General features: G+C 32.5%; 2 protein-coding genes across 2 annotated transcripts; both read left to right on the forward strand.

Annotated features, from left to right (window-relative positions):
• The first annotated feature begins 2,401 nt into the window (after positions 1-2,401).
• Positions 2,402-5,035, forward strand: LOC123204040 (pentatricopeptide repeat-containing protein At3g09040, mitochondrial-like). Its single transcript, XM_044620580.1, has one exon. It carries the CDS (start codon positions 2,473-2,475, stop codon positions 4,903-4,905), a length of 2,433 nt encoding a protein of 810 aa, XP_044476515.1. The 5' UTR covers positions 2,402-2,472; the 3' UTR covers positions 4,906-5,035.
• A 996-nt stretch (positions 5,036-6,031) lies between these two features.
• LOC123204041 lies at positions 6,032-9,189 on the forward strand. The gene is made up of 6 exons (XM_044620581.1): positions 6,032-6,725; positions 7,587-7,701; positions 7,777-7,858; positions 7,942-7,993; positions 8,563-8,617; positions 8,703-9,189. Exons 1-6 carry the CDS (start codon positions 6,360-6,362, stop codon positions 8,879-8,881), a joined length of 849 nt encoding a protein of 282 aa, XP_044476516.1. The 5' UTR covers positions 6,032-6,359; the 3' UTR covers positions 8,882-9,189.
• The last annotated feature ends 2,912 nt before the right edge of the window (positions 9,190-12,101 follow it).

Here is a 12,101-nt window from a genome sequence, read left to right on the forward strand (position 1 = left end):
GAGGGTGATACAATAAATTTGTTAGTGACAAGTTGGTGGTGACACAAGAGTGACTAAAATGAGATAAAAACAAACTTGTTAAAGATTTTTATATTATGTGTACATGTTTTTTATATACAATTTAAGTAAATAAATGGTGTATAATTATATTATTGGATATTATTTTATCTCTAATTTAAAATTATTCGATCATATAATAACATATAATTTGTATATTAAAAATGTATACTCATAATTTTATTTCTTCAAAAGTATTGTTCCCTGTTCTAATCAAAAGTATTATAATTTTTTTAACTAATATATTAAATTTGCTAATAAAATTGATTAATCTTTTAATAAAATTAAGTTTGTATTTATTGAATTTAAATAATAGTTGTTCATAACAAATTTATAATTTTTTTATTCATCTATAATTAATAAATATAAAAAAGAAGTTATTGAACTATAACCTAATTTCAAAAATATTAAATAAAAATGATGTAACCATTTTTTTCTGTTTAAAATATTGATATGGTCATCTTGGTGTGTTGACGTAAACATTTACTTACGACATACAAAAACCACAAATTACACCATGAATAAGGAAAATATACACAAATTAAGCAACTCATAATTAATTTTTTATTTTGTTTTTATAGTCAAATTTTATACTAACGAGTACAAATAAATTTATATATTATAATGTAATTAATAATATTTTATTTTTTATTTAAAATTATTTAATTATATGATGATATGTTAATTTGTAAATACTTTGTTTGTATATAAACTATTATTGGGTGAGAAATAACCTTGAGGGTGAGAGAATAACTTTTTATGTCTTTACTTTTAATTAAAGGCCAAAGAACTTATTCCCACCCAAAGTTTACTCTCTTCCCCAGTTTTCACCATTTGTCTTTCAAAAAGCTATATATCTACCTAAGAACGATTAAAATTAACTGAATTTGTTAGTTATATCAGTTTCTCACTAGACCTTAAAAACTAATAATTTTTTTTAACCCACGTTTCAAAAATAGCATTTTCCCCCTAGAGTTTTTAATTTTTTATATTCAATTTTTTCAACAACGAAAAAACTTTTTTGACAATCTCCAAGCAACACCTCTTCCTCTTCAGTGTGTCATCCTTTCGGCATTGTTTCTTCCCAACGTTGTGCAGCGCCGCCGTCGTCGTCATCGTAAAAGAACGAAGACAACTCATCTTCTTGCAAAATACCTTTCTTGATTAAGAAGGTTATATAAGTGACTATAGAAGTTTGTGTGTTGTTTTTAGGCCAAAGGACTATCTCCCACCCAAGTTTTAGCTCAATTTCAAATGTACACTCGTAATTGTTCAAAAAACTCAAACACCCACCTATTGGCTAATTTTCGTCATAATTTTTTATTAGAAACAAAAATAAAATCATTATTTTATCATTAAACTTTAAAATTCTAAAAATTTATATAATTTTTCTCTTTAGTTTAGAAAACTAATAAATTTTTTCTATAATTAAACTTTAAAAAAAAATTGTATTTTCTCTTTAGGGTTTCAATTTTTTTGATAGCTCAAGGGAATCTGCCCACCATGGTGAAGAAGCATCGACGAAAGAGCATTTTTTCACATGGAAGTGTTTGAGACTGGAGATTGACACTTGAATTTCAGATAATATTGGAGACTGACGAATCTAGATGAGATTGGAGACAATTCAAGAGAATCTAGTGGCTCTGGGATCTTCGTTGTCCAAAAGCATCAATGAAGGACACTTCTTCACCATCAAATCCTTCACCGATGCGTTTTCTCCATGGTGGTTGAATTCCCTTTGCCATCGGATTTCATTGAGCCATCAAAAAAATTGAAAACCTTGGGGAGAATGTAATTTTTCAAAGTTTAATTATAAAAGAAAATTATTAGTTTTTTAAACTAAAGAGGAAAAATAATATAATTTTTTACTGTTTTAGAGTTTAATGGTAAAACAACAATTTTACTTTTGTCTCTAATAAAAAATTATAACAGAAGTTAAATCATGAGTGAGTATTTAAGTTTTTGAACTATCATAAATATGATTTTAAGATTAGATTAAAACTTGGGTGAGATATAGTCCCTTGACCTTGTCTTTATAACTCAGTTAGCACCATAATCCCATGGTAAGGTTGCATTTGAACTCGTCTTCTTGCAAAATATAAACCCTTGAGAAGTTCCTTGCAAAATACCTTCCTTAATTAAGAAGGTTTTATATATATATATTTATATATATATAACCCTATCTAAATTGAATCATTCGTTTTTATCACGCCAAATAAATTAATTATCAAATCTAATAATTAATTTTATAATTATTAAATAAATTAAAAATATTATTTTAATATATCGTTGAGAGTTTAGAATCCAATTTTTTCACGATAAAAATCCACCTCTTAAGGGGCAAGAAGCTTGTATTTCCCGCGCAACGAACGGCCTCAAAGACAAACTGTTCCAGGTAACTGTTCACAGACATGCATGAAGGCGTTGGCTCGCTCACTCTCTCCCCAGAAACCCTGCATCAAGGAGTTAGTAGCCCAAGACCATCTCCCACAAGCTCTCAAATATTCCCTCTCTGTCTTCTCTTCACCTCTCACTGACCAAATCTATTCTCTTTTCATCAAAAAAGGCCACTCTCTCGACCCATTTTTATCCAGTTTTCTCATCTCTCACTTCACCAAGCTTGGCGATTTTAATCGTTCTTTTTCATTCCTCTGCGATACCCAAAACCCTGATATTGTCACATACAATGCGCTCATATCCGGGTTGGCTCGTTTCAACCAACCGGGACCCGTTTTCAAGCTTTTTAATTGGCTAAGACGTGAAGATTTGAGACCCGATGTGTTTACCTTGAGTTCTTTAGTTAAGGCTTGTGAAAATTTTGAACACAACAAAATTGCTCATTCGGTTTCTTTGAAATTAGGGTTTAGTTCTGGGGCGTTTTTGGTTAGTGGGTTGGTTGAGAATTATGCAAGGTGTGGAGATATTGTATCGGCTCAGAAGTGTTTTAGAGAGTGTTTAGAACTTGATAATGTGGCTTATACCGCTATGGTATGTGGCTATGTGTGGAATGAGGAGTTTGAGAAGAGTAAAGAGGTTTTCATGGAGATGAGAGGTTTAGGTTTAGAGTTAAATGAGTTTAGCTTGACCAGTGTGATTGGTGCATCATTTTGTGTAGAAGAAGGCGAGCAGATTCATGGGCTTAGTGTTAAGTTGGGCTTGTTTTGTGGAAGTTATAATCATTTGAATAATGCGATGATGAATATGTACGTTAGATTTGGGGAAAAAATGGAAGCTATTAAGGTGTTTGATGAAATTGCTGAACCAGATGTTGTTTCTTGGACTGAAAGGATTGGAGCTTCTTCTGGTTGTGTGGAAGCCTTCGAATTGTTTAAAGCTGTGTTCCATAAAGATTTCGAGATAAATCAGTATACAATGATCAATGTGCTTTCTGTTCTAGCAAATGAAAGGATGTTGAAACCTGCCAGGCAAATTCAAGCATTTTGTTACAAGGTGGGGTTTCTGGAGGTGATTTCTGTTGTAAATTCATTAATATTTATGTATATGAAATGTGGCCAAATTCATGATGCGAGGCGTGTTTTTGATGATACAAGTTGTAGGGATCTTGTTACTTGGAATTCCTTGATTGCTGGGTATTCGGAAAATGGATTCACTAGTCAGGCTCTTGAGATGTTCTGTCATATGTGTGATTGTTCATTGCAACCTAATAATTATACTCTGGCTAGCGTTCTTGATGCTGTGTCAAATTCAAAATCTGTGAAGCAGGTGATGCAAATTCAGTCACATGTAATTAAATCTGGATTCATGATGGATGAATTCCTAGTTTCTTGCTTGATAACAACTTATGGGAAGTGTGAAGGTATCAATGAATCGAAAAGAATATTTTTTGAGACTGATATGAAAATTGTGGTACATGTTAATGCTCTGGCTACTGCTTTAGTGTATGTTGGTTGCCATTCTGATGCTCTGGAATTCTTTAGAAGTATATGGGGCTCATGCCCTCAAGTAGATAGTTCAACTTTCAGCATTGTCCTTAAAGCGTGTGGTGCTATAACAGATTTGGAATGGGGAAGAGCAATTCATTCCCTAGATGTAAAAACTGGATTTGATCAGGATAGCTTTGTTGAAAGTGCTGTTATTGACATGTATTGTAAGTGCGGAAACTTAGAAGATGCAGAGAAAGCTTTCAGGAACATATCCACTCAGAATTTGGCTGCTTGGAATGCAATGATGATGGGATATGCTCAACATGGTCATCATCAAGATGTATCTAACCTTTTTAACAGTTTGTCTGAATTTGGAGTGAAACCCGATAAGATATCGTATCTTGCAGTTCTGACTTCGTGCTGCCATGCTGGACTAGTGAGAGAAGCACACAGTTACATTGATCACATGCTTGAACTTCATGGAGTGATTCCACAATTAGAACATTATGCCTGCCTGGTTGATTTGCTTGGCCGAGTAGGACTACTAGAAGATGCAAAGAAGACTATAGATCAAATGCCTATTCCACCTGATGCTCACATATGGCAAATTCTTCTATCAGCCTGCAACATAGATGGAAATATTGATCTGGGAAGAGTTGCAGCTAGTAAACTTCTTGAGCTCCAGCCTGATAATGAATCAGCTTATATTCTCCTTTCAAAACTCTATGCTTCAGCAGGAATGTGGAATGCTGTTGGAAATTTGAGAAAAGAAATGAAAGATAAATTTATCCACAAGGAGCCTGGTTCTAGTTGGATTCAAGTTGGAGGATCTACACATTACTTTTTCGCTGTTGATACTTTACATTCCCAAAGTAAAGAAATATACAAGGAATTAATAAAGTTATATGAGCATATGCTAGAATTACCAAAATGGGAGACTTGTTCTTTTCTGAATGTTTTCTGAAATATAACTATGGAGATCATTTTTATCATCGTGTTGTGGCAGCCACAACATAAAGTAACCTTGAAGTTGGATCTTTTTCCGTGACTTTTAAATATTGTTGGTCATCATGTGATTGCGTATGTCACAGGTACATGTTTTTAACTGTGGAAGTGAAACCGTTAAATATGCATTCCGTGAAATAACATTAGTTGCTTGTAGTCGTCAACAGAGCATGACATTAGATGTACTAAAGAAAATGAAAACTGTTGGACAGAAACATGACTTCACACTATAGATTCCATACAGTGTTCATCGGTAATAATTAAACTTTTTTGGTTGTGCTTACAGAATAATAGCTCCTTAAAACATAAAGTAATTTGTGATTTATTTTTGTCAGAGCTCCTGCTAATGCAGTGCTGGTAGAAACTTCAAGGTCAAGGACCTTGTTTTTCACATAAAAAACTTTGGATTAAGTCAACTGTTCTTTATAATAAGTATGTTGTGGAAATATATAGGTGTATAAAGATAAAAATAAAAGTTGGTGTAGGGTAGTGAACAGTGAGATGAGTAGAGAGATGGGAGGACGCATGCCAGCACATTTCTCTGTGTGTGCTCAGGATTCCTTACAGACCAGCTTTAGACAGAATAAGTTCAGGAGGGCATTTGGAGTTCACTAATTATTGATTCTTGTTTGAAAAAAAAAAAGGCATTCGTTACGTTCCCATCTGATTGTGAATTCATGTGGGCCGAGGAGATTATGGAGATCATGTCAGATTTTAATTGGTCCTTGTATTCATCTCATACAAAGTAGTTGAGGCTTTAATTTCCTTTTAGGTCATGTTTATCATACAGCAGTGGGGACTTCAGAGCCTACAGGGATCTAGTCAAACGGAAGGCAAAAGCCAAAGTATCATAGAAGCCAAAGGAGTGTGGTACTTTGTCTTATGTTATTTAGTCTGCTAGAACACCCAAACTAGTTGTTATTTAGTCTTATTTTAGGCCTAGCAAGCCATGTTGCAGCTTGCTTTCTAGCAAGACGATGCCTTAAAAGACTTGAAATTAACACAAACATAAAGAAAGATGTTAACAAAGCACCCATTTTGTTGTAAAATCTTATGCATATTTAGAGAGCTCAGGTTGTGGGGTCAAGATGAACTTAGTCAAGGGGGCAGAGCCTCCTTGCGGTTTTGTGTGCATGATTTAGATTTCGAGTTTCTTTTTTGCTTGATTCATTTTCTACCAGGACCATGGATAGGAGAAAGATTCTTTGGTTTTATGCCAAGCAAAAAATTAAAGCATACAACACACTTGATGATTCCTCTTCTAATGTTTCAAGGTACACACAAGCATGTTAACTTTATTCTTTGCTTCCTTTAGCCCTAAATGGTACAGTGTTGCAATCCTTTATTAATTCTAACTCTTAAAACTGTAATCACACAATCGCCCGTCTCATCATTCTGATTTCTGAGAAGGCAATGGCTGCAGCCATCAATTTCTCAGGACAAGCCCTGCTGCAGCAAAGCATGAGCTTCAGAGCAAGGGAAGGAATGGCCCTCATCTCTTTGCCTACGAAAGGTTTATGTATGCCAACTCAGCAAAAGATAAAAATACAACATGGAATGTCCCTTAGAAAGCAATTAAAGACCAAATCCTCCACAACTCTGTCATCAACACGCTTTGGTGATTTTGAGTTGAGTCCATCTCCATTTTCTGCATCTGATATGATAGGAGAGTTCTACAAATGCATCAATGAGAAGAACTCAGAGGAATTACATGCTTACATCTCGAACAATTGCTACTTTGAGGAATGTTCCTTTCCTAAACCATTTGAGGGAAAACAGGTAACATCTCTATTCGTTTTGTACATAGTTATAAAAATCTAAATGGACATCGGTTCAGTTGGAGCTGGTGACCAGTCCAACCCGGTTGAGTGGTCCGTTTTGAATCACGATTCAATCGGATTAATTGATCCAATCCATGGTTAACCATTAGTTTTATTATAGTTCAAGGATATAATAATGTCAACAGATTATTTGCAAAAAATTTGCAAATGAGTCCCAATATTTATTGGGGATCGTGCAACACTATCGTCTTTCAAATAAATTTATGGTATATTATAAATATATATTTTTAGGGATAAGAAAACCTATTATTATTATTTTTTTATTAAATGAGCAAAACTTTGGATTTTCATATTGAAGGAATTGAATTTTTAAATTTTTCTATAGTTAAGACCAAACTTTTAGTATTTCTTTTGAAAGTACTAAATAAACACAAAGAGGATTGTATATTTTGTTTTGTTTGAAAGCAAAGTGAATAATTTGGTATCTTCACTAGGGAAAAGTAAAAGCGTAGTCACTTTAATAGGAAAAGTTCAAAGTTTAATATTTAATAAAAAAAAAAACAAAGTTCGATCCCCTCAATTAAAAAATGTGACAATTTGATACTTTCATATTATTCCTATATATTTAAATAGTATTGTTTTCTAATTAAATTGCCCTAGACCAGAGCTTTGATCAAGTTAAGGCACGAATCAATTATCAAAACATGAGTTTATATAATTTAACTCTATGCAACATGTATGCAATACTTATTTTATGCAAATAGAACCCTAAATTTTATTATTTCTTTATTGATCTTTTATATTTTAATTTTATTTACCTTGACCCTCCTAAGTTTCAAATTTGGATCTGTCATTGCAGGAAGTTGTGCAGTTCTTTGAACAACTTATGGCAAGCATGGGCCAGCATGTGAAGTTCAAAGTAGAGCACATTTGTGAAGATGATGAGTTTACAGCCGGGGTGAATTGGCACTTGGGTAAATTTTCATTTATAATTTGTGTGAAAAATATGATTTATCTTGAAGCAATTTCATAATTTCTTTTAACTGCAGAGTGGAAAGAGACACCAATTCCTTTCACCAGAGGATGCAGTTTCTATGAATGCTCAATAGAAGGAGACAGATTACTGATAAAGTAATGCATAAGCAATCTATTAGACCTGTTATTAACAGCAGTAAGAAAGCAAAATTTGATGCTAATCGAATATCACAATGCAGGAATGCCCGAGCTGTGATCGAGTCACCAATCAAACCCGGAGGCATAGTGCTGGTAACCCTTAAAACCTTTTCTCCTAGAGAAGTTATTATTAATAAGACTGCAAAAGAGTCGGGTTTGGTATGGTTATTGTCTAGCTGAGTTTGAGCTAAAGCAATTTAAGTATTACAGCTCAAGTCTGTTGTTTCTTGGATCGGTGAGCTCGTAATAAAATATTGTATTAAACTTATATTTACTGTCCCACTAAACTTTTATATCCTAGTATGATAAATTTTATTTAATCCTCTCACCTTTTAAAACTTGCACATACAATCTAATGTTGAACTTTGAATTTGAAGAATAATTAACAAATATATAAGTTATAGTATTTGATATGATATGACTAACCCAGCTCGAGTCAACATTTTCTATCTCAAACTTGAGTTTAAGTTTGCAACTCTCAAGCTGGAGCCTTGAATAAACCCAATTGAATCGAGCTCGAGTCCAACAATACTCGGCTCGGATTGATTGCAGCCCTAGTTATTAATGTGTTGATATTACAAGATTTATTATGCAAAAAGTTTTAAATCTATTTGATTAATTTCTTTCTTAACAAAATGGGTGTCTCTATTCTGAGGTTTCAGACTCTGTTGAAGAATTTGACTTCGCTATTTGACGATTTCCCAAAGACAACTGAATGTAAGATTCAAACTCAGTCATTTAGCCAGAATTTCATTCATGCATAGCATCTAAGCTTAAGCAGCTTATTGGTTTTACTCTGCAGGGTTACTGAAGAGTCCTCAAGTAATAATCCTGTACATAGTAAAAATTTACACCATGTTTTTGGCGGCTTTCATCAACCCAATTGTGGCAGGCTACATCAACATGTGGAAATTGGTGATTCGATTATTTTGCTTAGTTCTCAACATGCTGATCAAGATTCTAAAGATTTTTCTCAAGTAACGGTCGTCCCCATGGCGACTCCACCATGAGAGAGCAACCAATGGGCCAATGAAAGGTGGAATTGGTGGAGGCTTCCTGAAAGAAAGCTACACCAGGCTTTGCATTCCCCTCTTTTTGATTGACCCTCTTTCTATAGAATCATTATTTACCTGTTTCTGTGGAGTTGTGCGTAAGATAAACACGTATGAGAACAAAACAAATTCTATTTGATCCGTGACATTGTAAGGAAATTAATTTAAGGTTATATAGGAATATTTGATGTACCATGCTCTCAGCACTAGCATGGATTCAATTCAAGCTATTCAAGCTCAGATAGCTGTTTAGTTTCACTTGAATTGAAGCTGTAATTTTTCTTTTTCTTTTTTAGTGATTCTTTTACCTCCGAATGATTATTCTTCTCTCTGATAATTTGAACAAGCCAAGTTCGATTTCAAGCTAGTTATTTTGGATTTGAGTTGAGATCAAGTTTGCTTTTGTTCAAATTCATTCCATATTGAATCCACCTTTAAGTAGCACAACTAATCCCTTTGATGACCAACAGGATTGCAACTTCGGTCATTCTAGATTTGAGTTGAGTTCAAACTAACTTTTGTTCGGATTCATTTTAGCTTGAATCCACCCGAGTAGCACAACCAATCCCTTTGATGACCAAACAAGATTGCAACTTGGGCAAGAGCAGAGTATTCACATACTATTATCGTTCTGAAGTTAGGATTTGTCTGTTATGTTCCTAAACTTACTTCACTCTCTTAAAAAAAAAAGTAATACTATATATATTTATTTAAACTATACAAATATATATATTTATATATATCATTATATAATTGATATTATTTTTATAATTATTTAATCATATAATGATATAAATAAAATGTTATATTTAAAAAAAATAAGAGCAGGGTATCAAACCACATGATCTTTTGTGTACTTTAATGGCCCAATATGAGCCAGAAGTGGGGGACTCGTGCTTTGCACTAAAGAAACAAACTTTAGACTTATTCCAAACTACACAAAAGCCACTACCAGAAAGCAAACTAGGGATCAAAATACACTTTCCGTCTTTGTTTACCTGAATTTTATCTAACAATACTTCATTGAAAAACGTAAAAGTGGATTTCATGTGCGCCGAGGGGTAATGACTTTCAGGCTTTAAAGGGCTTTCCCAGTTTTAACAGGGTCTTCGACTGCCTTCGAGATTTGTGTCTCACTCAAACCTTCCGACGGAACACCCTTCTGAACACCAAAATCTGTATAGATTACATAGAGTAATATAAATGAGATGATAACATAAAATTCAAGTCAAGCACAGGGCTAAATTGGCAAATGAAAGTATAAAAAAATTAAAAAAATATATAAAACCACATTATTCTTGTAATGCAAACAATAGTCATTGGGCATATCATAACATATAAGCGAACTAGAAAGTTTATTTTTAGTATATAATTTTTATATATAGATAATATGTTATTATTTAATTGAGTATTATTTTATATTTAATTCAGTATCATCTAATCAGACAATAACATATTACGTACATACTTAAATTGTATATCAAAAGTATATAATTTTAACTTAATAAATTTGAACAAACTCAAACCGAGTACTTTTTATTCAAATTAAACTCGAATTAACAAGTATTTGAATTCGGTTTGATTTGTATCTGTCCATAATTTCTTATATACCCACAAGATTAATAACAACGGGTTTATAAGTTTTTAATAAAAACATAAAATGTCAAGTCATTGAAAATATAAATTTGTTCAGTTTTAATGAGAGTATTCATAATTGGTCATTAAAGATATAAAACTAGTATTTATAACGATAAAATATTTATTCTCTCATTAATTTTGTCTCACAATAGGTCCTTTTTTTTTTTTCGTAGCGTTTATATTCATGTTATATATATTGTGTGTGTATTTATATAATCTTTCTCCAATAATTAACAATTACTCCAAACAAATATATAAACATTCACATAATTTTTCCCCAACAATTAATAATTACTCCTAACAAAAAAAATAATGTTTGTGAAACCCTAATTGTTAAATAACGAGCACACAACAAAAAGAAATGAATGATTGTCTAGTGACAGAGCCCAATGATGAAGTTTGGTATAGTAAGATCCTTAGCTCCTTTATAATTGCATTGGACTTACCCGAGCTAATTGATAGTCTTATAGCCTACATGCTTCAAGGTCTGAAGGTTTATCAAATTGTCAATTGACAAATTAGTTTCAAAATATCCGATAAAATGTGTTAAATTTATTAGCGTATTTATTTCAAAAGATAGTTGATGATGTCTATGAGGCCTAAGATTTGTTGGTAATTTGAGAGTTTGTAGGCTCAACATTCTAGTGGAAGATGGATGATGAAGAACAAATGTTTTTCTTAATCCCAAATACTTGGTCCGCCGTAAGCTAAATCTTTTCAATTTGAACTCTGCTCAAATTTAAGTAAAGAGTTCACCTAAATTAATATCGATAAACTTGTAAGTTTTTCAATTAAAAAGTTAAAAAATATCACACAAAAGTATAAATCTATTTATTTATAAGGTGAGTTGTTAAATTAATAAAAATAAATTTCTCTTTTTTTTTTTTTTTTTAAGTGAACTCAAAAATACTATTACAAGGTAATCTGGAGTGGGTGTTTTGTGAAGAGATGAAGGTGGGCCTAATGGGAGAAGTTAGTTCGGGCATGTTTCTTGTTTTGTTTCACATAACCTTCAAAACAAATGGTTTCTTGTTAAGGGCTAACAAGCCTATGTCAACACAAACAGTCCATTTCCTTTAAATAGGACTCCTTAATTACTGGGCTTCTACATTGAATATTGGGCTTCCAAATTTCTACTCTAACATTACGATGATAAATTACTTAGGAATTGAAACCAAAGCCCAAATGAGCACTAACAATATCATCTATTACATATTTTAACCAAAGTAATTTGGTTGCAAATGTTTTCATTATATATTGACAAACTTGTCAAAAAGCTCATCATTTAAAGTATAAGCTTTTTTGAGCTTTACCAAATGTATAAATAATTTTTCACTAATTTTATGAAAGTAGTTTTTCTAAAATTTTGTCACTAAAATGATTCTTATGTGACAAAAGTAAAATTGAGTGCTAAGATAAACTTTTAAAACATCAAGACAAATTTATAGACAAATGTAACTTGCATATGAATTTGATCCAACAGCTACTTGTTGAAAGCAGTCGTTTCTCCA

The sequence above is a fragment of the Mangifera indica genome, chromosome 20, assembly GCF_011075055.1.
Source record: "Mangifera indica cultivar Alphonso chromosome 20, CATAS_Mindica_2.1, whole genome shotgun sequence".
Lineage (NCBI taxonomy): Eukaryota > Viridiplantae > Streptophyta > Magnoliopsida > Sapindales > Anacardiaceae > Mangifera > Mangifera indica.